Here is a 27738-nt window from a genome sequence, read left to right as displayed (position 1 = left end):
TTTTTACTTGCTCTTTTCCCTGTTAGCCCTCAAAAACTTTGGGGCAGGGGGGAAGTAAGGGTAATCATTGCCAAAGTTTTTAAAGTGACCATGAGGTAAGAAAAGGGGAGAAAAATTATACTGTTACTTCAAAGTATGCAAAAGATTATAGAATATTTCCTCCTCAACTTCCATTAATAGAACAGGAAGTGAAATAAAAATTAGGAAGAAAATATACATCTTTAAAGAGGATCTGAAGATAAAGGCATTGCACAGATCAGCAGGAAAACCATTACTGTAGACATCATTAGTAACAGATGAATATTTCCAAAATACCACTTTATATATTTGCTTAGTAATATTTTTATAACATCCATTTGAACACAGCAAATTCCACAGGTTTTAAACTATGCTTCATGCTAGACTAATGTCAATATTACATACTTTGATTAAATTAACAAAAAAAAGTATTTATTGCATCATACTGAAATTAGATTGTAAGCTTTTCAGGACAGAAATCATGTCTTCCTGTCTGTAACAGAACATTTTTGAATGCTATAAAATTAATTACGTATTTTTGTGATATTGTACTCCATTACGGCTGCTTCTTCTCCAGTTGTAGCACAACACCACTGTCATACACCTGTGCTACTCCAAGACACTGACTCTTTCTATACAGATGAAATTATGTCCTGCTCTTCAAGGGCCAGATTAGTATAGGCAATTTTGCATGTTCAAGGACTCCCAGGACTGGGCCCAAAGAGTAGACTCAAAGGTGCACAAATATCACACAGAAGGTTATTAACTTTGAATTTTCTGTTTAAGTAAAATACTTATACATTAAATCCTACTTTTTGCTTTATTTTTTAAGATGTCAGGAAACTAATTATGTAAGTCAGTGTACCTAATTTAGATTGTTTCAGACAATTGGTTTAGTGCTATTTAATATCAAGTTGTACAAAAATTAGACAAGCCACATTACTGAAACAACTGTACAAAAAAACATGAAATTAGAGCATTAGACTTGTACAGAGAATAAACATCTCTAAACAGATTGTTCTAGTGAAGATTTATTCAATTGCCAGGAAGAGTAAACTTTTTAATCTAATTACAAAATGGAGCAATTAAAAGTACAAATTTAGATTCAACATACAACTAGGCTGATGTTTCCAATAAACTCTGTTGTAAAGATAAAATAATTAAAGAAATTTACATGAAACAGATTTTTCAACATTTTTTTCTAATGCCCATATCCCAAACAAAGCAGAAACACCACAATGCATTCTATGGGTTTGGGGTTTTTTTGGTTTTGTTTTGTTTTTAAGTCTTTTCTAAGTGAATTTAGTACTTGTGAAAGGAGCCAAGTTTACAGCACTGGAAATGGAGGTTTTCCATGTATTCACAGAACAAGAACCCTACAGCCAACAACCTATGTTCCCTACATTGCTTAGGCAGTATAATTCAACCTCTCTCTAGGTGGTCACCTTTGAAATAAATGGTTATTCAATCATAATGCCCATTCAGTGCCTGTCCTTGCTGCTGAGACTTACAACAATACTACCAACATGTGTGTAGCCTGTAGACATTAGTTCAGTAGGAACTAGGCAGGACCCAAACAAAAATATTTGAGAAAACTGAGGTCAAAACAAATATATGAGGAGCATTTTAATTTCATCTACAAGCTGCCAAGTTTCTGATGCAAGACAAGTAAGTTACATAGCTACCTTCTGACTATCTGATTAAGTGTTTTAGCAGTAGCAGCAAGTACACTTTCCAGTGTTTTTTCTCTTGATCACTGTAATGGAGCCCCAGCTTTATATATATAGCAGAAACAATACATTTTGTAGCACAGGTGTAGGGTTTTTTCCTAATTGGAATTTTCCAGTTGCTATGGATTCATGTGATTGCTAGAGGAGTCCAAGATTTGCATCTGTCCTTCACACTATCCCAAAAGCACCCACATCAGCTACATTTTTGTTCATCAATTCAAAGACCTTGCAAATAAGCACAACCGTATTCGAGAGAGGAGGAAAAATAATTGGCTTCCTTTAGAGTTAACATGGCTCCCAGTTAGCAGCAATTTCAGAATTCTTCCTCTGCATATAAAGCATGTGATTTCTTCAGTTTCTTTAGTTTTTCAATGGCAGACGTTACCAAAATCTCTCCATGAACCTTATTGTCTCTTGTTCGCACATTGACAGCATTATTCACTTTTTCCTTTTCTCCAACCACTGCAAGAGAAATATTGCAGAAAGACATTAATGGATATGCAGCAAGCTTGTAACTTTTGAAGAGTAAATAACTACTAGAGAAAAATTCACTGGGACCAATGCTGGTCACCACTCCAGCCCCGTATCTTAGTCCTTTCACACATTAAAAGAAGATATACCCTACCATTTAAACATAAAACTATTTTACACTCGCACCTTTTCCTTTAATCTTTTTTTTAAAAAAATATGTGAAAAGAAACTCCTGCTTTAACTAATTTGCTAAAGTCTGCTTAATCTCCTGTTTACATTATGAAATTTAAAATAAAATCAAATTCCATACTAGCATTTGAAGTTTATAACCAAACTTTAACAAAGAAAACATTTAAAATGATCAGAAACCTAAATACACAATTACCTAAAATAAAATTATACTGTGCAAGCTGTGCATTTCTTATTTTCTTGTTTAATGTGCAGCTGTGATCTAGATCAACATCAGCCATAAATCCTGCTTCAAAAAATTCACGGCAAACCTAAAAGAAAGTTAAAGTTTCATTAATATTACAGTATATATACTTCACCAGAGATCATGACTCTGATCCTCCAAAGCATTTAAGTATGCATACATATGCTCTTGCAATGAGTTCCATTGAAAGCATTGAGACTATTCACTTGAGAAAATTACACAAACTTATGTATTGGCAGGATTAGGACAAATTTATTCTATTATCTTAACAGACAACTTTATAATAAAACACTGATTACAATATACGAGATGGCTACTCTAGGACTATTATTTTTTCTTAAATTAGAGAATTACTGAAGCCTAAGCAGACAGAAAGACCAAAATAATGTTATTTTTGTTAGGAATTACATGTCCCCCTCTTAGATTCATGACCATTTTAGAACGTAATAAAGACTACAACAACAATGCTTTCATCTCTGCCAAGCATGTCTACATTTCCTAAGAGTTACACATGTTTCTGTTCTAGGATGGAATTATAGGTTATCCAATAGCTGATAAAATTTATTTCTATTTTTTAAAGGAAGTTTACTCTTACCTGCTGAGCATATTTTTCACAAGTAGGCCCCACAGGGACAACCATGACTTGGCGAGGAGAGAGCCAGAAAGGCCTGGCAAATGTAACAAAAATAAAATTTATATATATAAAAAAATATATATATTGTATATACACATACACAAAACACACACCTTCCATTCATGCCAGTGTTTATATGCCCTAAGAGTAGCTCAATAAATTTTAAAATTAAATATTTTTGAAAATTAGACATCTAGGCTAAGGCATGATCTTTATCTTGCTCAATTCACCTAGAACAACAGTTTCTGAGGCCTCTGGGGGGCTGTGAGAAGGTTTCAGGGGGTCTGGCAAGCAGGGCTGGTGTTAGACTCGCCAGGACCCAGTGCAGAAAGCCAAAGCCCCACTGCATGGGACTGAAGCCCAGGGCTCCAAGCCCCACTACCCGGGGTTGAAGCCGAAGCCTGAGCAATTGCCCTGCTTGCTATCCCGTAAGGCCAGCCCTGGCTTACATATGCAAAAAACCAGTTGTTGTGGCACAACTGGGCCATGGCGTTTTTAATAGCATGTTGGCGGGGCCTCAGAAAGAAAAAGGTTGAGAACCCTGACCTAGAACATAATATATTAATGAATAATTTTGGATCTATGTTAAATAAACAGAAGCCATGAAATTTACTGTTAAAACTAAAATAATGTCATGAATTCAATCCACCTCTGTTGTAGCTAATTGATCTTTAGACACTACAGAATATTATATGCACTGCTGTTCCTTAGAACAATAGGAAAAAAAAATAAGGAAAGAGGTTACTAGTTTAAGTTTAAATTTACTTTCGTGTTAATGTTGTTAAAAAGAGAGAAAACATTACCGTACAATAATCAACATTTTCAGGTGGCTTTGGAGTCCGTTCATATTACGGTGTAAAGGGAAATCACTTGTAGGTATTGTTCTCTGAAGGAAATATTCTAGTGACACCACCACCCTGGGATTTTGCACTTCTGCTTGTGACTTCAGTACCAACTAGCTTAGATAAAAGTCTAGAATCCCTTGAATGAGCTCCAGATACAAACCCCCAGGGCATGAAGATATATGCACAACTTTGATCTCCTGTTCCTTTCCAAGTTACACGTTTGGTTTCATAACTAGACTGCATTTTAATTTTTCACACATGATCCATTTTCATTTCTTTTAGACTTTTAAAATAATAGGTGGACTGTGTGTTCGTGAGTGAGATCTGTTCCCTTTCTGCCCCCCTCCATTCAGTGGTGGTACTTTATCACTAATTAATGAAGAAATTATCTTTCAGATATTAATCATGAATAAGGGAGCAGCTTTTACTATGTTAAGACTCTTTAATTTATGGATCTATATATGTACAACAGTCATAAGTATAAAAAATGAATCTGCAAGCTAAATAATGAAGGCTGAATAAAATGTATTCTGTGAACGTTTCAACTGCCATATTTATAATATGGTCTTACTGTACTAGTTTTATTATAATCTTGTAAAACTGAATTTCTGATCTTTTATCTTAGTCTACAATTATGTCATGTTTGAGTGTGTCTACTGTATACGGTAGTCTTAATATTTTAAATATGAACCATTATATTAATGATTTTATGGCACTCAGGCCTCAATGAGACATTCCACCTTTTGGTTGTTTTGCCTGTACTACTTTGCTAAGAGTCTTGGTGAAATATTTTGCATTATGATGTGTTGGCTATTAGGAAGTTTCTATATTTTCTAGCTATGTTCCTAATTGTTTCTTAGTACTGTACATGTGTCACATACCATTTTCCTCCATAATTTTCTGCTAGAATAGCTATCATTCTCTCCACTGAACCCAAAACAGCTCTATGAATGATCACTGGCCTTTTCTTATCATCACTATCCTTACTGCAAAGAAAGAAAGACAGACAGAAAGAAGATTAAGACATTTATCTTAATCAGCACACATATAAGCTTACTGCAATTTTTCCATCTTCTACTTTGATTTTTATATAAGTATAAGATTAAATATTAGCAAGTTATTAACTGCATGAAATCCAACTGCTTTCACTCCAAATTTACTGTGACATACTGACATTCATGAAATAATTGATGGTCAAAGCAGTTTGAAATAATCCTGCCTACATATAATGAGAAATGGGCACAAAGGAAAACCCTGTTTTTGTAAACCACTGTGAACTTGGATTCAGATTCCAACTCTATGACTCAGATCCACATCTATATATTTTCATCTCTGATATACTTCTTTCCACTCATTTTTACTGACATTTACATTAAAATATTATCTTCATTAGGATCTCCCCTGTTCCTACTGCTTATTTCCCACCTGAAGCTTCAATCCTTTGGTTTCTGTGGTGATTATCATGCTGTAAAAAATAAACAAATTGGGACTTCAGATGACAAATAAGCAGCAAGAGCAGATCAAATCCAAAACAAAGATCCTACTTTTTTTATTAAAAAAAAAAGTCAGAGAAGAGAAATTACCACACAATCAAATGTGGCAAAACAGAAAACTAATGGAAGTACTTGTTCAAGGACAACATGACTGTCACAGATTTGTTTATTCTACAAGAAAGTGTTCTTCTCTCAAGTTGGAAACCAAAATGGTATTTCCCTTTTCCAAAAGAATTGTTCATGTATGATTTATGCACCTCCATCAAGGATAACCCAGCTGATCTGATCTTTACTTTAAAGTTGTGACTGTGTCAAGAACCCAATCCTGCAAGGTGCTGAGAGTTTAATGTGTAAACTTAATGTGTTCCATGGAGGCATCAAACCATAGTGATTGATTAGTGTGTCTGTCCCAAATAAGTTTCCTCAAAGGCTACCTAAGGTCAGATGCACTCAGTTCTCTTCAGGAAGAGCAGCCCAAACAGACAAGTTATCAATTTTTTCTGCTCATTTACATTTACAATAAAACTGAGCAGTTGAACACACTACTAAATCAGGGGGAAATTCTCAGCTCAGGGCCCAGTCCAAGTACTCATTTCCACTGCTGGGGATCTCTTGCCCTGCTAGTGCACCTAGGCATTTAGTGATAGGTCAGCAGCTCATCCAGAGGCTAGTAAATAATTAAACTGCTTTTGTTTAACTCAGTTTTTTTACTTTCACTGTTTGTAGCTCTCATTAAAAATATCTGTCATGTAGTTGACAAATTAAGAATTCAAGCACTTACCCCACATAAGTGAGGTTAAATCTGATTGGTAGCTGGAAGTCAAGTTGGATGGTAGCACACTGATGGTACCTGCCAATAGCATCTTTGATTTTAATATCAATCTGCAAAGGAAATGCCACAGTTACTATATGCTGTTTTTTTGGTTACTCTATTATGCACCCACAAAGTGCATTAGAGCTTCATTGCAGAACTGCACTGATTTACTAACCTTAGGACCATAAAACGCTCCATCTCCTGGATTCAACTTCCATGGCTCTCCAAAGTCATTCAAACTGTTTTGTAATTGCTAATTATAAAAATCATAAAGATGAAGTTTAAACATTACAGTTTTTTTAAAAATTGTATTTCTTTTAACACAGTCCTGCCAAAGCCTCCCACGAAGGGGAAGGTGAGGGAAAAGAACTGTACTTCAAAGATTAAGTCACACAAAGTAAGAAAATGGGTAGGACTGACTCAAATATCTTAGCAATATAAAGAGTTTTGAACTAATACAGCTTAAAAAAACATAATTACTTTAAATCCTGGCTTTTGTGGCTATAGAGTAAGTGGAGATCAACAAAAATAAATTTCTGGTCGAAAGTCAGTTCAAGCTATGGGAATGTACAAGAAACTATATGAATCAAGAGATTTGTTTGGTCAGTGCTTCACATGTCTCAGCAAGCATATCTATCAAGTACAGATTTTAGAGCCCAGCCCTAAAAAAACCCCTCCTATTCGTGTAAATAATCTCACTGACTTCAGCATGACTGAAGGTTTGCAAGACTGGACATTAGACAGTTTTATGTGTCACAGATTCCAAGGCCAGACAGGACCATTGTGATCATCTAGTCTGACCTCCTGTATAACACAGGCCATAGAACTTCCGCCAAAATAATTCTCAGAGCATATATTTTAGAAAAACATCAAATCCTGATTTCAAAATTGGCAGTGGAAAATCCACTATGACCCTTCATAAGTTCTTTCAATGGTTAATTACTCACTTTAAAAAATATTGTGCCTTATTTCCAGCCTGAATTTATCTAGCTTCAACTTTCAGCCATTGGATCATGTTATACCTTTCTCTGCTAGATTGAAGAACACGTTCTTTAATGTTTTCCCCATGTAGATACTTGAAGACTGTAACCAAGTCACTCCTTAACCTCCTCTTCAAACTAAACAGATTGAGCTTCTTGAGATCCCACGGGTTGCAGGTGGCCCACCACTGCTCTAAAGCATGTTTTCTAATCCTTTAAATGTTCTTGTGGCTCTTCTCTGAACACTCTCCAATTTTTCTATTATCTTTCTTGAATTGTGGGAACCACACTGGACACAGTATCCCAGCACTAGTCACACCAGTGCTAAAGATAGAGGCAAAACAACCTCTCTACTCCTACTTGAGATTCCTCTGTTTATGCATCCCACGATGACATTAGCTCTTTTGGGAGTTCATATTCAGCTGATTATTCACCATGACCTCCAAATCTTTTTCAGAGTCAGTGCTTCCCAGGAAAGAGTCCCCTATCCTACATTCTTTGTTCTGAGATGGATACATTTAACCCTATTAAAATGCATTACATTTATGTGAATGGAAGTATTAAGTACCTTCCTGCGTTACCTTTTCTGCATGGTCCCAGATCTCTACTTCTCCTAGGAAGTTTTCAGGTCTTGTAGAAAGGTGCATTTGCAAAGTAAAACCAAACACTGCGTAAACTGACTTCAAAAAATTCAGACAGCCTTTCATTTCTTCCTCAATCTGAAATTTAAGCAACACAAAGCAACTGACAAACAGAACATCAAAATGCTGCCACGGAGAACTTGGTTGATCATTACTATTGTTTTATCACTGTAATTAGGCTTGCTTTATTTTTTCAGAATCAGAAGTATGTTTCATAGGCCTGGGATTTTGAGGCCAGGTTCTACCACTCTCTCTCACACAGTGTATTAATTTACTCCCCATTGAAATCTTTGGGATCACTCATGGAATAAGATACTACTCAACATAGTTAAGTGGAGAACATCGCCATGATATACCACTTTTTTCATTAGTATACCACTTTTCAAGATATATCACTTTTTGCCTGGTTATTTGATCTCTTAGGACTCTGTCATTCTTGCTTCAATATCCTTGTGTCAAGATATGTAAAAGTAAGATCCCGTATAGGATTTTTTCCTGTAGATATACAACTCCAGGTAGGCCTACTCAACAACCCAGTCAGTAACATCTCAAATGCTTATTGTTCTTCTTTGCAAATAAACAACATTTATGCCATAAAAGGAAAACTTAATAAAACATCAGGGCATTATGCTGTTGGCAATTTCTGATGTCGACACTAAGCATGATAGGGTACTGACTTAAGCAATTATTTTGAAAGCTAAGACATACTGAATCCCAGGTGAATTAGAAGGAAGCAACCTAACAATAGGGATGAAATAAAAGCCACAAATGTTGCACTTAAGCTACACAATAACATGCCAAGAGAAGATAAAGGCTAAAAAGTTCTTCACCTGTTCCATTGTGCAAAAGATGTGTGCATCATCCTGTTGAAAACGCCTGACTCGAGTCAAACCACTCAAAGTCCCTGAGAGTTCATTTCTATGAAGAACCCCAAAGTCTGCAAATCTAATAGGCATTTCCCTCCATGAGCGCGGGCGATGAGCGAACATCAAGCTAGAAGAGACATAAAGTATATTTAGGCAGGAAAACTTATACCCAACATTCTTTGGATTTTTTTAACATGCTAATATTCTTCCACAAGGCCCAAGATATTTTGAACTAAATAATTTTAGCCCAAAGAAAAAACAAGATAAATATGTTATAAGTTACATAACACTTTGCAAGAATATACCAATGAATTCTCTCCACACCCCTGAAGGGTAGGCAAGTATAGCCACCATGAAACAGATGGTGAAAATCAGCCACAGCAAAATGTAACTTGACAAAGACCACAGAAACAAGTCCCTGCTGGAGCTGAAGTTAGAACTCAGTGGTTTCCAGCACCCTGTCCTACTTTCTAGCCATGAGATCATCCCATCCCTATCAAATGTAAATTTTAAACAAACTGCAAAAAACGAAAGAGAGATGCAAATTATATCTTTTCTTCCCCTAAACATGTATTTAATAAACAGGAGCAGAACTGTACGCAAGCTCTCTAAAGTTACCTTGGGACAGGCACTGAGGACAGCTGATTGCCCTATAAGGGTTGTCTACTGTATAGGTTTTACTATATATTAACTTCAGTGTATTACTATATTAATCTCCCTGAGCCTCAAAACACTATCTTCACAAGTAGGAAAATAGGAAAGATAATACAAACCAATGTCCTGGACAGTTCATGGGCTTAAGGGCAAACGTTTCCTTCTCAACATCAAATGAGAACATGTTTTCACTGTAGTGCTGCAAGTGACCTGATGCTTCCCAGAGTTTAGTGTTGTAGATGTTAGGTGATACTACTTCAGTAAAATTACGCCTGTGATATTCCTCCTAGAAAATAAATCCAAAAAAGGTGATGCAGCCCAAAAAAAAAAAAAAAAGTTACAGAGTGTGTTTTACATACAGTAAAGGCCTGATCCTGCAAGCCTTACTTACAACAGATCTTTATTGAAGTTAATGGGATCACTCACATGTGTAAGGATTAGATGACTAAGATCAAGTTATAAATGTATTGTGATTTAATAATTAGAAAAAAAAATTAAGGTCAAATTCTTCCTGCAGTTACCCCACACAACCTCACTAAAGTTTCCGTATATCTGTACACAAATATATACACAGGGCACACATTTTTTTGTGTGGGAGAGGCTTAATGCAATAGTTGGATCAATAAGAATCATAGAAATGTAGGGCTGGAAGGGACCTCAAAAATGTGTCATTTGAGCTAAGGCCAGTCTGAAAAAAAGCAACATCTTCAAGAGAAAGGAAAGATGTTTAATTATGTTGATTACAAATTTTAAAGACATGCCCACTTACTCGTATGAAATCCATTAGTGTATTATAAAGAAAGGCACCTTTGGGGAGGAAAAAACAGCTTCCTGGACTCAGATCATGGAAGAAGAAAAGTTCTTGCTCCTGTACAAATAAATGTAGAATTCAGTAAGCCCACTTGTATGAATGGTTTTTCCAGTTCAATCACTATTTTTAAATTGAGAGTGTTAAGACTCCTTGTTAGAGACAGTGAATGACATTTTTAGAATGCAGCAATAAGAACTACAGAAAAGAACAAGACTAAAAATGTTGAGAAAATAATTTACCAGTAATTCTGATTTTCGGAAGGCATGTGACACTAGAGATCCATCTCCAAACATGTGACTGACTAATCTCACATTTCCTCAAAATTCTGAGCCCTTAAAACAGTTTCACCAGTGGGTACAACACTCCTACCCACTAGTGCAGGAAAGAAGTCATTTGGCAGGCACACAACACTCACAAGTGAGATGGTTTAATAGCTCAGGATTTTGGGCAAGTAGAAACTTTGTCAAAATCCTGTACTAAGAATTTGGGCATAGGAGTGGGGAATCTAGTACTGTACATTTTTCTTTAGAGAACCTCTGTTAATATCCTATTTATCATGTTACACCAGTTCATCCATTTTTAACCGGGAAAGAAACAAATGTAAATACATATTGAACAAAAGATCATACTTCATATTAAGGTTCAGTTTATAAAGGCTTAATAAGTGACCAAGATGTTGTAATGCATGGTTACTTTATTGTTATAGAGTCCAACAAGTCAATATGTGGCTTATATAGTTATAACAACTTCTACTGATATGCTTATAACCATCTGTAACATACATAGGACTCATGCCTGGAACATATATACGACATCTACTGATCTTTTATTAACCCCTTGAAAACTTTATAAATGGAATCCTAATATGAAATGTGATCAAACACAGATCACATTTATTATCTGTACAATTCTGACTAGTGTAGTAGGTTCCTCACATAGCTAGTCAGGTCTGCGCCTTGAGTTTACAGGCTAGAATTTAGGCAAGATTAGAGTACAAACAAGAGAGGAGAGAGTCAGCTTGGACAAGGTATATATAGGCATAAATAGGACTTATGGAGACTCAGTGCGTGTATACTTCTCAGTAAACAAGTTTCAGTTTAATATCTTAATGAGTTCAATTATTTGTAGCACATATGTGCATCTAAGTCATCAAATACTTGCTTCACACTTTATTTTCTGATTTATATTTTAGATATAAGGAAATTAATCTGTCATCTGGGAGATTCAGAGAACAGGACTCTTGTCAGTTTTAATCCCATGCTGATTCAGAAAGAAAGCAGGCAACAGAAAACTGGAGGGATGATATGGCAAGAGAAGGAATGATTTCGGAGATTAAAATAATTATGTATGTATAGCCTACCTAGCAGGCAACCATAGGTGGGCATGTGGGGAGGGGACCGAGGAGGGTTTGAACACCAAGGAGAAAGAACAATTATTTAGGGTGGTCCAAGGGAGTATAAATAGGAGTAACAGGATTAAATTAAGCAAAGGAAGATTTAAGATGAATATCAGGAAACAAAAAACAACAAGACCCATTAGACCATGGAATAGTTATAAGGGAAGCAGTGGAAGAAAATCACCATTAGACAACCCATATGGAATAGAGGGATGGACTATCTGGCCTGACTAGTAGTCATCTCTGATTCCTACGTTTTTACAATGAAGCATGCATAATATCTGCAATGGCAAAGTCAGTCTCTTAGTTTTGTTAATGGGTCACCCAACTACTTCTAGCCGTCATTTGGGGATGGCTAATAGTACTCAGTTTTCAGAGGGTCTTTTTGGGAGAAAAAAATATATTTTGGATCATCACCAGAACAACATCCTTTAAGAGTAATAAACATATCAACAGTACCTACCTTTCCAATTTTCCTATGATCCCGATTTCTGGCTTCCTCTTGGAATTTTTCCCATTCCTTCATCATTTTGTTATCAGGGAAGGATATTCCATAGATTCTCTGCAATGTTTCCATGTCAGCCTTTCCCTCCCAATATGTAGAAGAATTCTGATGTTAAAAAACGAACATTTTTTAAAAACAGTATTATACAAACACAGCTGCAGGAGAAGAATAAATGCTAATGCAATCCGATTATCTGACTGCTGCTTGGGAAAAGAATTGTCAAGTCATCCAATATTGGTTTAAAAGACAAAGATACTTGCAGTTAAATGTATGAACGGCTTTTTTGTTGGGATAGTAACACAGCATGCATAAAAATAAATAATTGTTCTAATCATGTATTTGTTGTACTTGGCCATGTTATTTTAACTTGCATCATGTCATTACATTACAGATGAATGTAAAGCAACATGCCGCAACTTCAAAACATGATGCAGTAAGACAGTAGAAAACAGAAGAAAACGTAAAAATAACTCATTTTCACACTCAAATACTGATACTGTTTTGAGGATTGAACACTTAATCTGAATATTTAAATACAACAGCACCACAGATCTCAAGCACAAAGTTAACTGAACAAAAGGATGCTGAATGTTCAAAGGAGATCAAGGACTCTGACCGCCCAACCAAATTAACCAATTAATGGTTGCCAGTAATTTATATTACCTAATTACCACAAGCATCTGCACAAGTTAATTCTGGTTCTTTTGTGCAGAATGTCACTTTAAAGAAGCAGAACTTTCAGGTACAGAAAACTAAGACAACATTAGCAGTCATGTAAGCCCCAGACTTTCAGGGGCCTGGAAAAAATGAAGGATTCTCAGTTTTCATTTACAAAAATAAGTTTCTAGACTGCTTCCTTGAAAAGAAAGCCTTGAAAACATAAAAAGATATAAACAGATGCTTGTCACTGATTTTTTCCTACAGGTTACACATGATTTACAGTCCCCTTCAAGCTACCCAGGGTAAGCATTCCAGGTTTGGAAAAAATATAATTATAGGTCTTGTGGTCACCCACTCTACAGGGATCTTTTGGTGTAGAAGGGAGACAATCTCAGTGTGCCCACTGGGGGCTTGACAGAGGGTGTGGGAACAACATGTGGTAGCAGACCAGAGGTGGTCTTGAGATGCACATGTGTTAGCAGCTGGCCAAGTTAATGGGATCTAAAAATAAAGAAAACAGCAAAACATTATTTTTTGTGCCAATAAACATGGATGTTCCCTTACTTTGCAAACAAATGGCTACACTAATAATCTATAAAAATGAGTTGATCCTGTTCATTTACATCACTACAGAGCTGAGTGCAATCAGGATAGACAAGAGTCAGTTAATTTTGGGGGGGCAGAAGTATGGTAATCAGCAATTTTATTTGGGGTGCGCACAGGGACAAAAGTTAAGGATGGCTTCAATGATGCGACAATCAAGACAATAGACCCCAGTCTATGGCATTTCGGGGAGGAGGGAGGAACAAAAACAAAAACCCTCTAATACACACATCAGTATAATTCAATCTTGCCCCTGCTCTAGTTAGCTTTGAAAGCTTATCAATTTCTACTCTTTACCTTAAAAATCTTTAAGGCTTTAATTTTTCCAGTGTGTCTCACATGTGGGCCCCTGCAGAGATCAATCAATGGACCACACCTACAACAAAATAATTCAGACACAAACCTTTTTATTCCTAAAATTTTACAACACTTTAAAATATAGTCAGTAATAATGTACAAGAAAAGGTATGGTGACTAGCACACATCTACTAATACAATAATTATACATAAATGGTCAGAAATTTATGAGGTGTGTTTTACATGCAATTGTGCAGCATGAGGTCTAGTGTCAGAAATATACTAGGAGCCAGTACTGCAAAGTGCTTCCCGCTTGAGTCATAGGAAGCTGACTCTTGGGCAATACTCAGCACCTACCCTCAACTACCTAATGATGCCATCTAAGACAGTGGTTTAAACCTGGGGTACACGTACCCCTAGGGGTACGCAGTGATCTTCCAGAGGGTACATCAACTCATCTAGATATTTGCCTAGTTTTACAACAGGCTACCTAAAAAGCACCAGCAAAGTCAGTACAAACTAAAATTTCGTACAATCACTTGTTTATACTGCTCTATGTACTTACATTTTAGTGTATAGTATAATATTTATATTTTTACAATTATATGGTAAAAATGAGAAAGTAAGCAATTTCTCAGTAATAGTGTGCTGTGAGACTTGTATTTTTATGTCTGATTTTGTAAGCAAGTAGTTTTTAAGTGAGGTGAAACTTGGGGGTATGCAAGACCAATCAGACTGCTGAAAGGGGTACAATAGTCTGGAAAGGTTGAGAGAAGAAGTGAAAGTAAGCCAGTACACCCCGGTACGGCATACCGACAAGAGCAGGTGCACCATACTGTGGCAGCCCGGCTTCCCCAGGGGGCAATTTAAAGGGCCCCACTGCTGGAGCTCTTGGGGTAGCGGCTGCAGGGCTCCGGCGGCTATTTAAGGGCCCAGGGCTCCCCTACTTCTACCGCCTCAGCCCTTTAAATAGCTGCCAGAGCCCCGCCGCAGCAACTCCAGGGGCTTTTTAAAGGGCTGGGGCGATAGAAGCAGGGGAGCCCCAGGCCCTTTAAACAGCTCCCAGAGCCCTAGGGTGGGGGGGCTCTGGGGGCTATTTAAAGGGCCGGGGCTCCAGCTGCCTCTGCCGCCCCGGTCCTTTAAATAGCCACTGGAGCCCCGCCACTTCCCAAGGGCTCCGGTGGCTATTTAAAGGGCCGGGGCAGTAGAAGAGGGGAGCCCTGGGTCCTTTAAATAGCCCCCGGAGCCCCGGTCTGCTGCTGCTACCCCGGTGGGGGGTGCACTTATCTTACAGGATGGGCTGGGGCTGGCTCTGACCCACTCAACCCCGCCCCTTCTGCCCTAGGCCCTGCCCCTTCCGGGGGCCAGAGCTGGCCCCAGCGTACCGGTAGGTCAGTCGACTTACTTTCACCCTTGGTTGAGAGCCACTGATCTAGGACATTCTGTGGCCTGTACACTCTCCCACCAAAGCAGGTAAGGAAGTTTTCATCTCAACAAAATTGACAAAAGAAGTTTTTGCATTTTCCAGCCAGCTTTGCTTTCCACAACCCCAGCTAGACAGGATTCACATCCAACACCATGCTAGCAGTTAACATTACTGCTAGTGGGTTCAAATTCCACTTGTGACCATTTCTTTTATTCTTCTCCCTCAGATGGGAGGCAATTATTACAAGAGTGGATTTGCTCCCCTTGTCTACCATTGAAGACAGGGGGTAATTTTGAGACATGTGTCATCCCCCTGAAGACAAGATGCAATTATGCACAAATACAAATTGCAAATCTAGGCCTCAATCCTGCAGATGTGCTTAACTTTAAGCATTGACTTCAGTGGGACTATTCATGTGCTTAAAGTTAAGTATGTGCACAAGTATCTGTAGGATCAGAGCCCTAGTTAAAAAAAGGGAAGCTTCACGAAGTCTGGGGTGCTAGTTTAATAAATTTAGGGGAAATAATTTCTTCCTTCAATTTAGATGAAGTCTTCCCAAATTCCTGCTGTCCAATTATAAAAGTACAGTGTATAGTTATTTAAGCAATGAAATAATGTATGATTCTTGTATATTTTTACCTGTATACTGTGGTAGTCGGCGTGTTAACTTTCTCATTCAGGATACGACATTTGAACTTATTGTACTATATGGGGGAGGAAAAAAACACACATCTGGAACTAGAATTTTATTAACAAACTACTACAATGACATTCTGGTATAATGGTAGCACTCATTTATGTCATTAGAAGGCACTAAAACTACTAAAGAGTGACATAATCACACATAGCAGAGAAAGCCTGACATTCCTTCTGGAAGAACACAGCGTTATAAAACATACAGGGAAGACAGGACAATCAGATATAGCTAATCTGTCTGGATGTATGCTGATTATGTGTAGCGTCTTTCCATCAAGTACCTCAAAGTGCTTTTACAAAATATTAAAAACATAATACTACCAAGAAACTGGTAATTAATACCCATTGTACAGATGGATAAAGTAGTAAATCATAATAGTATCCAAATGAATTAAAATTCTATTTTAAAAATCATTGTTACATGCTCATTTCTCCAAGTCTTATAGTAGCTCCAAAGAATTACCTTAAACATATCTAGTAGGATCTCCTTACTGACTTCTAGTCTTTCAAAAGGCTGCTTCTCTTTTATGATATTTTTACAAGTGTTCTCCAATGTAGGGAATTCTGTACTAGATATACCTCTAAACAAAAAATTGGAGAAAAGTTACTATACTTTTAATAACAAAAAAGTTTACTAGGACAATTTATTACCCTCAAATGCCGTAAGGAACCATATTCATTTACTTCATTTTTTTGTAAGGAGAATGGACTCCTTTGATTTAATCACTACAACTGTTCCTTTAGTTTAATACAACTATGCATTCAGCCCGCAGTCCTGCGAACACTTAGGTAGAGGCTTAAACTTTATTATTGTTAGACATCCCATTGAAATCAATGGGGCTACTCGCTGCAGTAGTTAAACACATGCATAAGTGTTTGCAGGATTGGGGCCTCAAAAGAATATATACCGTTATATAATTGTCCTTTTTCTTTTTTTTACTGATCCCATCTCCACAGCACCTGAGTGCATTAGGATATGTCTACATGGGAATAAAAAGCACCATGGCTGGCGTGGGTCAGCTGGCTCAGGCTGTAGTGCCAAAAAATTGCTGTGTAGATGTTCGTGCTCAGCTGGAGCCCAAACTCTGAGACACTCCCCCCTCACAGGGTCCCAGAGCCCAAATATCTACACTACAATTTCTCAGCACCAAGAGACCTAAGCACCTGACGCTTAGTCAGGCTTTAAAAAAAAAATCGCTCAACTCAAACTCCTGTCAAAATGGAAGAAGAGTTTTCTGTACAAAAGATTCAATGCTATCCCCCCTTCAGATGAGGATTGAGAAAACAGACAGTTCAGTTCTTCCAACTTTTAGAGACACTTCAGGAAAAAACAAGGAAGACAACTTGATATTCATGACATTTCCAAGGTTAAACAAAACAAGGAGAAAAAACATTTAGGCCAACTTTATATTTAAGGGAGTAGAAAAGGCATAAGCAAAAAAAAAAAAAATTCTTCTTTACTATTGACTTTTAGCAACACATGGGCCAGCACTGAAAAGCTACATGTGGCCCAAGTCAGCTGAAAAGACATCCTTTTAGGCAATTTCAGGTTCTCGGTTTTGCCTGGCTATATATACACACCAGAGAGATAGAAAGCAGACAGAAGTATATAACTGTAAACATGATTACACAAAGGGTAAACACCTAAGTAACTTGGGATCAGAAGTCCCATTTTCAAAAATGACATAAGAGACAAAGTTTAATTGAAAGTCATTGAAAACTTAGGCTCTCAAGTGTCTATCACTTCTGAAAATGGTACTTATGCTCCTAAGTCACTTAGACACCTTAGAAAGTTTTATCCCAAAGTTCTACTTTCTTCACAAAACATTCAGTAACTAAGTCTTGAGGAGGAGTCTGATAGGAATAATGATTTCTTCCAAAAATTGCCATGAAGAGAAGACTAACCTGTCAGGTTTAAATCAAAAAATTGATCCACTTTACTTTCTTTTTAATATGGAGGTAAAAACCTGATTCAGTATAACTAAGCCTTAAGTACTGAAGTCAAAAGCAAAATGTTTACAGACATCTGTGACATTTTACCTGTCTTCTAGGTACATATCATAATAAAATCCATTCTCAATAGGTGGCCCATAGCACAAACAGCCTCCATAATAACTTTCCATGGCCTCTCCAAGGATGTGAGCACTTGAATGCCAGTAAACCTATAAATGAATGATGAAGTCAGAAAAGCAGGTCACAGGACAATGACTTCGTGGTGTTACATAATTTTTTAAAAAGCCAGGCATTTCTATCAAAGAGAAGTGGAGAGATGAAGCCACGGTATTTAAATCGTAAGCAGGAAATGCTGTTTCTGTCTTTATTTCTACTGTGTTAGATGATTAATGTAAATTCAAATAATTGTATCTGATGAATGCTGGTTCAACGTGATGGTAGCTGTATCATTGTGGCCCTGTTTTATTCTAGTTTGCTTAGTGATTAGACCTCTGGTGTGATTCAGCCACAACTATCTTTTTGTGTTTTGTTCATTTATAAATAGGCTGATTTCTGGCCACCTAAACTTTAATTTATACCCAAATAATGATCACATACACAGCAGTCTGACTATTATAAATGCCATTGTGCACATTATCTGAGGACATTTGATCGAGACACTTACACAATGACAAGTTTTTTAGCTTTTGAACTACTCTGAATTTAGGCTTCAATCCTACAAAGACTTATTCACAGACTTACCTTTATGCACTGTGATTAGTCCCATATGGTAATCAAGGAGACTATTCACAGTGCATAAGGTTAAGCACATTCTTAAATCTTTGCAGAATTGGGGCATTTAGCTCCTAGCCCACAGTAACTTAGGCACATAACTTTATGCACACGCATAGTTCCACTGAGTGAGATACACACATGCCTGAAGTTACTGAAGTGTTGCAGACGCAGGCAGACATATGTTATTCATAGGTCAAATTCTGCATCAGGATGAGATTTCTGTATAAAGTCTAAGATGCCCCACATGTTAACACATTTAGGACTTGATCTTTTGAGATGTTGAGCAACCTTAACTACCACTGTTTTCCCAGGGTCAAAACCCTTAGATGCTTCATCCACAACATATATTAGAGACATTTTTAAAACACCAAACTGCTTTTAACTTAACATACAAATCTAGGTAGTTTTTGTTTTGTTTTCAGTCAACTTCTATACATTAGCTAAAAGAGGGAGAAAGAAAGGAGTCCAAACAATGTGTGTCTATCCATAAATTCCCTTTTGAAATTGCAGATATATAATATACATCAAATATACCTAGTCAAGTCAAAATTATTTGTCACTTGACTAATCATTTAACAATAATTTTGTTGTATACAATATATTGAACTATACTGAGGACTACTGATGTTCAGGATTTTTATTACAAAAGAAAATCAAGATAATAAAAGGGAGATTTCTTTTCAAGATATTAGTTTCTTTAATCAAGTAAAATCAAGAGACCGTTTACTTACTGCCTGAGCTTCTTCGTTATCAAAAGTAAGCAGCTCCAGTGAACAATCTCCCTCCAATGGACGATCCAGATCCCACAATTCACCATTCACTTTGGCTATTACTGCATTATCAGCTAGTCCTCGACTAATGAATAAAAGTAATATAACATGAGTATCAAAGGCATATTGTACATGGCCAGATTTTTAAAAGGGATTTAGGTGCCCAGGCATTCCCGAAAATCCTACTAGGCACTTATCTGCATTTTTAGGCACCTGAATAACCTTCAAAATCTGGCCCTTTGGCCTCCACAGACTTTTAAAACATTTTCAAACTCGGTTCACTTTTGAGTTACAGACTGTAAACCCTGTGATGACTTACTCTCTCCTGAAGGAAGGATTTGGAGGTTAAGGGAGGATGGGAACTCTGCTTACTGAATAATAATCCCATATTCTATCGTTACTTAGGATTAAATTTCAAGTATCAGAGTTAATTGCTGACAGTTTCATTGGATTTTAAAACTAGAAACCATTTTGATCATCTTGTCTAATAACCTGTATAACAAAGGCCAAAGAACCACACCGAGTGATTTCTGCATTAAGTCCAAGACCTGTATCAGTGCTTCCACAATGAAAGCAAGGCAAAGCAAATATTTAAAAAAAAAAAGTCAATCATCCACTCAGTGACCCTATATCATCAACTAGCTCCAAACGGGGGGGGAGGGAAAAAATAAACAAAACCACAATCTATTAAAACATGTTTACACCTGCAGTTTACCTAATTCCTGCAGCCAACTGATATGGTGTCATTTTCCAAGATTCCCCTTCAATTACTTTACCATCAGTCAGAATCACTTTGATAGGCTTGCTCTGGTTGGCTGCTCTGTAAGCAAGCAAGGCATCATGCTCTTTTTTCAGTGTTTCATAAAGCTTCAGCCTGTCTTCTATGAAGCTTGGCTCACACTGCAGCTGTAAGAATCACACACAGCGGTCACAAAACTATTTTTAAAAGAGAACACAAACAGGGGAGGTTAATTTACTATGTGTTTATACAACATCTAGCACAATAAGGCTCTGATCTCTGTTAGTGTCTCCAGGTGCTTCTGAAATATAAATAAATACATACGTACATTCATAAACACTTTCAGCCCCCAACGTGTCAGATTATAACTACTATCATGGCCATTTTCAAGATTGTTACAAAGATTAATATTGAAATATTCTAAAATCCAACCCTCACCAGGGCTACTCGGTGGAGGTGGGGGGTGGGTGGGAGGTGCCCACTAAGCATTTCCCTGTATTCTTGCTTACCATATACCACTCCCCCATGGTATCACTCATAGCTGCTGAAATCCTCTTGTCACATTTTTAGCTGATGAAACCTTTCTGACTCTTGGACAATATTGACAAGAATATGCATGTCAACCCTTATCTTGAAAATAACAGCTTTGCACATTGTTAACTTTATACACTGTAAGCAGTACTACTGAATTCAACGGAACTAGTGCAGGAGTGAGCAAACTTTTTGGCCCAAGGGCCACATCTAGGTGGGGAAATTGTATGCAGGGCCGGGGCAGGGGGTTGGATGCGGGAGGGAGTATGGGGTGTGGGAGGGGGTGCAGTGTGCAGGAAGGGGCTCAGGGCAGGGGGTTGGGGTGCAGCGGGGTCTTAGGGCAGTGGGTTGGAGGCTCAGGGCAGGGGGTTGATGGGTGTGGGGTGCAGGAGGGGTTCGGGGCCACTTACCTTGAGCGGCTCTGGGGTGGCAGTGGCACGCAGAGGGGCTAAGGCAAGCTCCTTGCCTGTCCTGGCCCCACGCTTCTCCCGGAAATGACCAGCATGTCCGGCAGTGGCTCCAGGGCGTGGGGTGGGGCAGGTGGATCCACCATGCGCGGCCCTTGCCTGTGGGTACCAGCCCCGAAGCTCCCACTGGCCGCAGTTCCCCATTCCCAGCATAGGCGTGCGCAGCACATTTCATTAGGGTGTGCACCCAGGGATTTTTTTTTTTTTAAAAGGCGAACATTTATTGAATACTCAATCATAAAGGACATTATTTTTATTCATCAAACAAACTAAAGAAACTAAAATTTAACTAACCTTTTTTTTTTTAAATTAACAACTAAACTTTACTTTAAAAATACAAACTTAAAAAATGAGACACAAAATACCAAATTTTTGCTGTAGTGATAACCAGGCATACATACAAAGATACAGTCAATTTTTATGATCTTTGTCTTTAACCAGATAATGAGCTAACCGAAATTGACCAAACCAGATTAAGGTTTCTTCATCTTCCTGTCCTAGAGAATGAGACATTGCTCACCAGGTGTTATGGACTTAAATTCCTCAATCACATCATTGTAATTAACTGATGAAGCCAATTCTTGTTCAATGTACAAAATCATGAGTGAGCTGAGGCGCTGTCAGGACATTGTACTTCTTAGTTTGTTTTTTTACACGTGCTAGTTTTTAAAAGGCTCTTTCATATGAACAGCTTGTAACAGGTAAGACTGCAAAGCATTGAATAGATTTGTAAAAGGTCTGGAACATGGAAGACCGATCCAATTCCTTTAGCCAATCAAGCCACTCTCTGGTGGTGTTTGTAGTGCTACCTTTAGGAACAGATTCATCACAACCCCAAAGCAATGCGACTTCAGCTTCCAACTCATCCATGGACACTTTAAAATTTGTTGGCAGTGATTTTCATATCGTCCTTGCCAATGTCTGAGCTCAGCAGTTTTCCCATTGCAGCCACAATTTTACAAGTCTCCTGTTCAAATTGCTGGTCAATTCCGGTAATCATTGAGTCTAGGAGTGGGTAAAATGAAGTTATTCTCTCCTGCTCCTCTTTTGTATCAAAGTGATGCTGGGACTCAAATGCGTCATCAATACGAATGGACATTTTTCTCTTCTTAACTAGAAGAATCGATATATCATTCTTTACCCACATTTTCACACTGTCATTGAAAATAGATTGAAAATATTCTGGGCCACTTCTCATTGCAGCCAAAGAGTTACACAAGCTTTTCACCCCTGTCACTGCAGTAAGTAAGTTGAGATCTGGAGCTTGAAGAGCCTTACTCACTTTTACCACCATCTAGAGAATAGGGTGCATCATGAGAAGGGGAAAAGATGAACTTTAATGAATTTAGTTCATGGATAAGGCCCCTGGCTTTTATTTTAGAGTCAGCAAGGCGAGTTGTTTCGATAATCTCTTGTAAAGCTTGTAAAATCATGGAGTAGTTTTGTTTTACAGCAGCCACTGCTTCTGCTCTCCATGCTCATCTTGTGTTTGATAGTGACTTCAAAGTCTTCAACTGGGATCCTACTTCTTGTGAAATCTTCTCCATTACTGCATGTTGCACAGGACTCCCCTCCATGAAGGCATAAAGAGTCTGAATAACACCAAAAAAATCAAAGACAGTTCTGTTTTGTTTACTTGAAGTGCATGCATCTACTAGGACGAGGTTCAAACAATGCACATAGCAGTGTACATAGAGTATTTCACTGTTTCTTTCTTTACATTCCATTTGAACTCCCGCAGTACATCCAGACACAGTAGATGCACCATCAAAACAGACAGACATCACTGATGACCAGTCAATTTTAAGAATGCCAAGGACGTCATTTAACTGGTCAAAAATAAACTGAGCATCAACTGTTAATAGTCTCTGAACAGACACAAAATGTTCAACTGGACTATGTTTTTCATTGTCAAAATACCGCACCACAATGGACATCTGTTCATGGTGTCCACAGTCAGTAGTGTCGTCGGCAATTATGGAGACCATTTTTCCATTGAGTGAAGACACAATCTTTTGTTGCACAACGTTGTGCAAGGCCACAATTAAATCATTTTGGATGCGATTACTCAGGTAGCATTTCGAGGAGATTGTTGCACATGCTTTGCCATTACGGGATCATATTTCTGGAACATACTGACAAGATTTAGAAATAAACCTCTCTCAACACTGTCAGCTTTTTCATTGTGACCCCTGAATGGTCTCCCACCTTTCGCCAAACAAACACAGAACAATGTCAATCGGTCGCTCCATTACACTTTGGTTATGGCACCGTTCTTCTTCTCGTTTAGACAGATAAGCCTGCTTGCCCTCGTCCAACAATACATCCATAGGTTTCCCTTTATTAAAACTGGACCATGAAGAACAGCTCAACACATGAGATTTTGACAGTTGGTGGTTTTAAAAATATTCATTAGCCCTATGCCAGTTTCTGAATCCCTTATCAATAAATGCTGGATCAGTGTGACCTTTGTTTGCTGCATCATTAGAGGAGAAGAAATGGCAGTAAAAGCAAAATGCTGCGTCCTTTGATGGGCTATATTTTAATCACCTATACTTTTCATACCAATCGGACTGAAAACTTCTTTGTATATTCCCTATTTTACTTCTAGGAAACATGCTCAATCTAGGCTGATAAGGACCTCTAGATAATCGAGACCGGCGTTCTAATCTATTTTTTGGAATATCACAGACCAGGTCATCAGATGGAATGTTTGATGGCTTTAAATAGGAACTACAGTGACCTGAACTAAGAGACAAAGTCTGTTTCTGTTGGTCACTACTCAGTTTATTGCACGCACTGGAACTGGTGGTGGCATTATCTTCATGTAAGTTCTTAACCGAGGAGTCCGAGGTATTTGCACTACTATCAGCACATTCATTATAATTCAGTTTGTCTGCTCCTTTTCTTATCTTAATAACGAACCGATCCATATTTTAAAATTAAAAGGGGGTATCATAAGATTGAATTCAAACGTAAAGCCACGGGCTTGTTATGCTATTTCAGTCGAGTACACACAACAAAGATTACAAACACTGTAGACACTGCGCTGGGCACGCCTGACGCAGCCGCTTATATAGGTCAAAGAATTTTCTAGAATAGTAGTCGGAGGGGGAGGAGAGGATCAATGGTAATGCGGTGCCACGGTAGTGGGGACGCATGCTGCAAGCGAATGTGGGCTTTCTATACATTTTGAAAATATCTATACTACGCAATTCAGCGCTTATTGCATTAGTCCAGGGGAGGGTGAGTGTGTAAAATTAAGAATGTGTGCAAGTCTTAGCCAGTTGCTAGAATGTTCCCACATCTCCCTAATATCAAACATCCCTCCCACCCCTAATTATGTTACACAAATTAGCAAAATCTGTCAGAGACCCTGAATACCTTATGAGTAAGGCTACATTTTAGTCACAGGTATTTTTAGTAAAGGCGGACGGACAGGTCATGGGCAGTAAACAAAAATTCACGGCCCGTGACCTGTCCATGACTTTTACTATATACCCCTAACTAAAACTTGAGCAGGGACCACAGGTACTCGGGTGGGGGGGGGTGCAGTCGAGGGGCACTGCAGGTGCTGGGGAATGTGGTCCGGGACCCCCACTGATGCTGGAGGGGATGGTTGGTGGGGTTGGCAGGCGTCCTACCTGGCTCTGCATGTCCCTGCAGCTCCTAGGCTGCGAAGGTGCCAGGGGGCTCTGCACGCTGCTCCGGCCACAAGTGCCAGCTATACAGCTCCCATTGCCTGGGAACTGCAGCCAATGGGAGCTGCGGGGGTGGGGCCTGAGGGTATGGGCGCACTGAGTCCCCTGGACCCTCCACCTAGGAGCTGCAAGGCCATGCCGATGGGAGCCCCTCACCTCAAGGTAAGCACCCCCTGAACCCCTCAATCCACTGTCCCTAGCCCTGAGCCCCCTCCTACATACTCAAACTGCTGCTGGCCCAGGGGCTGCCTGGCTCAGCCGCTGCAGAAGTCATGTAGGTCACAGAATCCGTGACAGACTCGCAGCCTTACTTATGAGGCAGAAGGTGTGACAAAGGGGAGGACCAGCTCTGAACCTAGCAAAGACTCTTCTTTTGTGCACTATAAAATATCTGCTTACCTCATTCCTAAGCCCATTCACAACTTCATTTTCTTTTTTCTTCTCCTTTTTCTTCTTATTTTGGGCACCAGTCAGGCCTGCATTGGAGGTATTCTTTTAAAAAAAAAAAAAAGTTATACTACTATGGTTACTGGGACATTCCATAGCAGGCACGTAATTTAGATAGATATACAGTAATGAAAGAATATTCAGAAATGGGACATAGTCTGATGATGGGCTAAAGAAGTCATGGGGTGTATCCTATCAGAAGAAATTGAAAGACATTTTGTAACACATAAATTAAAAAAGTGCCTATCTATACAATGTTCTGGGTGCATGTCCACAGGTCCAGGAAAATAACCGGCCCAGTGTCCAAGAGATAGAAACTTTCCAAATCCTCTGGAATTTTCTCACTGCTACAACATATCAACAAAATCCTCCCTGCAAAAAGACTAGAGAACAAAAAAGCCTGAAGAGCAACAAAATCAGGCTTTGGTGAGAAAACAAAAGAAACCAGTCTCACACTCAGACCACGCTGAAAACAAAGTGACTATAGACAGGTACTGTGGTCCAGAATATAAGGTAATGGACTTTTACTCAGGACAAGGGTTTTATTTCCAGTTCTGCTACTGACTTGCTAAGATGCATTTCACCTCCCTGCATCTATTTTTCCATCCCACCCTCTAGTTTAGACTGTAAACTCTTTTTAGACTGGTTTCAGAGTAGCAGCTGTGTTAGTCTGTATTCGCAAAAAGGAAAGGAGTACTTGTGGCACCTTAGAGACTAACAAATTTATTTGAGCATAAGCTTTCATGAGCTACAGCTCACTTCATCGGATGCAAAGTGAGCTGTAGCTCACGAAAGCTTATGCTCAAATAAATTTGTTAGTCTCGAAGGTGCCACAAGTCCTCCTTTTCTTTTTAGACTGTAAACTTTTTGGGACTGAGCGTAGTCTATCACTACATGTTTGGCCAGCAAAGCTCTGATGTAGCTGAGGCCTCTGGACACCGAATTTGATCACTTAATCATAAAGAGAGAAGGACATCAATGAGGTAACTAGGCTGTAACCTATTTAAGGCTCTATATTTCAATTCCATCTAGAAATTCATTGAGAGCTAGTACAGCTATTTGAGCTCCTGTGTAATCTGCTCTCTGCAACAACACAAAAGGATTGCTACAGTCTGTCCCTGCTGAAGTTTGAGTGATTGTAAAGGATAAGTGCATGAGGAACATATTGCAATAACTTGGTCTCAAAATCACAGAAATGTGAATCACTATGGCAAGGTTCTTATTCTAAAGGAGTCACTAACTCCGGTATCACCAATAATTGGCAAATACTGCTACCTGAGGATGTAGAATCATGTAGGACAGCCAATAGGACATACAAGTTGTGAACCTGAACAAAAGGCAGGTAAACTCTCCTTATGGATACAGCTTGTATCAACACCTTCCACTTCTTCTAGCATGTTCCTCTAACCTACCAAATAACCCCAATTCTACCTGGATTGACTAGCAGACAGTTTGCCCTAATCCAGCAAGGCACCACACTAGTTTGCTGAACCATGATAATTAGCACCAGTATAGCACCTCACGTTTTCAAAGCACAGACCAAACCACAAACACTAAGCAAATACTAGTTCATTTAAAACAAAACAAAAACAAAAAAAGGAATAAGTTCCTGGCTCCAACCCATGTTCAATGCAGGCTCAGGGAGCTACTCTCCACCTCCACATAATGGCCACGCCAACGTTTCAGCACTTGTCAGAAGAAAAAGGTGATCGCTTGGGGGGGACCTTAAAGTGACCCAAATTAAAACAAGAGAAATTTTAGAGCGTCTTGGGAGCTTGAGTGATAGTTGCTGGTGTTCATGTCACTAAGCCCCCACAGCTGACAGGCCGCCCAGTACAGATGGCCGCCCGCAAGGCCGCCCGCCCCACGGGCTGCCCCGCCCCTCGGCCTCCAGGCCAGCCCAGCCCAGCCCCACGGGCTGCCGCGGCCCCCCAGCCCCATCGGTTCCACGCTCCGCGTGCCGGGCAGGCCCCTGCCCGGCACCCAGGGCAGGCTCGGCGTCTTCCTCTCCCTCCTCGCGCGCTACCTTGCCGCCTCCTGCGGGGCCCGGCTCCCGCTGCTCCCCGCGGCCCAGCTCAGCTGTCAGGCTGCGCCGAAGGTGCAGGAGCCGGTAGCGCAGCTTCTCGTTCTCCGCCCTCAGCCAGTGCAGCTCCGGGCTGCTGCTTGCTGGGCTGCGCCCCGGCTCCTGCTCCTTCAGGCGGCCGATCTCGGCTGTTAACCAGCGGATCTCCTCCTCCTGCCGAGCCAGGCGCAAGGCGATGGCTTCTGCGGCGGCTGCCATCTTCTCCCGGCCTGCCCCGGATCCGCGCTGCGGCGCTGGGAGCTTCGGGACCTCCCTCAGATCAGCTCCCTCCTCCTCCCCGGGCCCTGCTGGGGTGGGTCT

General features: G+C 39.3%; 2 protein-coding genes across 2 annotated transcripts in view; both read right to left on the bottom strand.

The window, feature by feature from the left end:
* MAPDA (N6-Methyl-AMP deaminase) overlaps positions 1 to 27738 on the bottom strand; it is a 103805-nt gene that overhangs the window by 70291 nt on the left and 5776 nt on the right. The window lies entirely within an intron of this gene.
* TARS3 (threonyl-tRNA synthetase 3) lies at positions 357 to 27738 on the bottom strand. The gene is made up of 19 exons (XM_073303703.2): positions 27382 to 27738; positions 25308 to 25400; positions 20186 to 20376; positions 19432 to 19555; positions 18014 to 18135; positions 16437 to 16554; positions 15917 to 15981; positions 13852 to 13930; positions 12250 to 12396; positions 10349 to 10447; positions 9699 to 9865; positions 8890 to 9052; positions 8000 to 8137; positions 6614 to 6691; positions 6406 to 6506; positions 5013 to 5117; positions 3248 to 3320; positions 2605 to 2719; positions 357 to 2210 (listed from the first exon to the last, which is right to left on the bottom strand). Exons 1-19 carry the CDS (start codon positions 27634 to 27636, stop codon positions 2062 to 2064), a joined length of 2382 nt encoding a protein of 793 aa, XP_073159804.1. The 5' UTR covers positions 27637 to 27738; the 3' UTR covers positions 357 to 2061.

The sequence above is a fragment of the Lepidochelys kempii genome, chromosome 10, assembly GCF_965140285.1.
Source record: "Lepidochelys kempii isolate rLepKem1 chromosome 10, rLepKem1.hap1, whole genome shotgun sequence".
NCBI classification, from domain to species: Eukaryota; Metazoa; Chordata; order Testudines; family Cheloniidae; genus Lepidochelys; species Lepidochelys kempii.
Note: the sequence above shows the minus strand (reverse complement) of the source record. Positions and strands in the feature narration are given on the sequence as shown.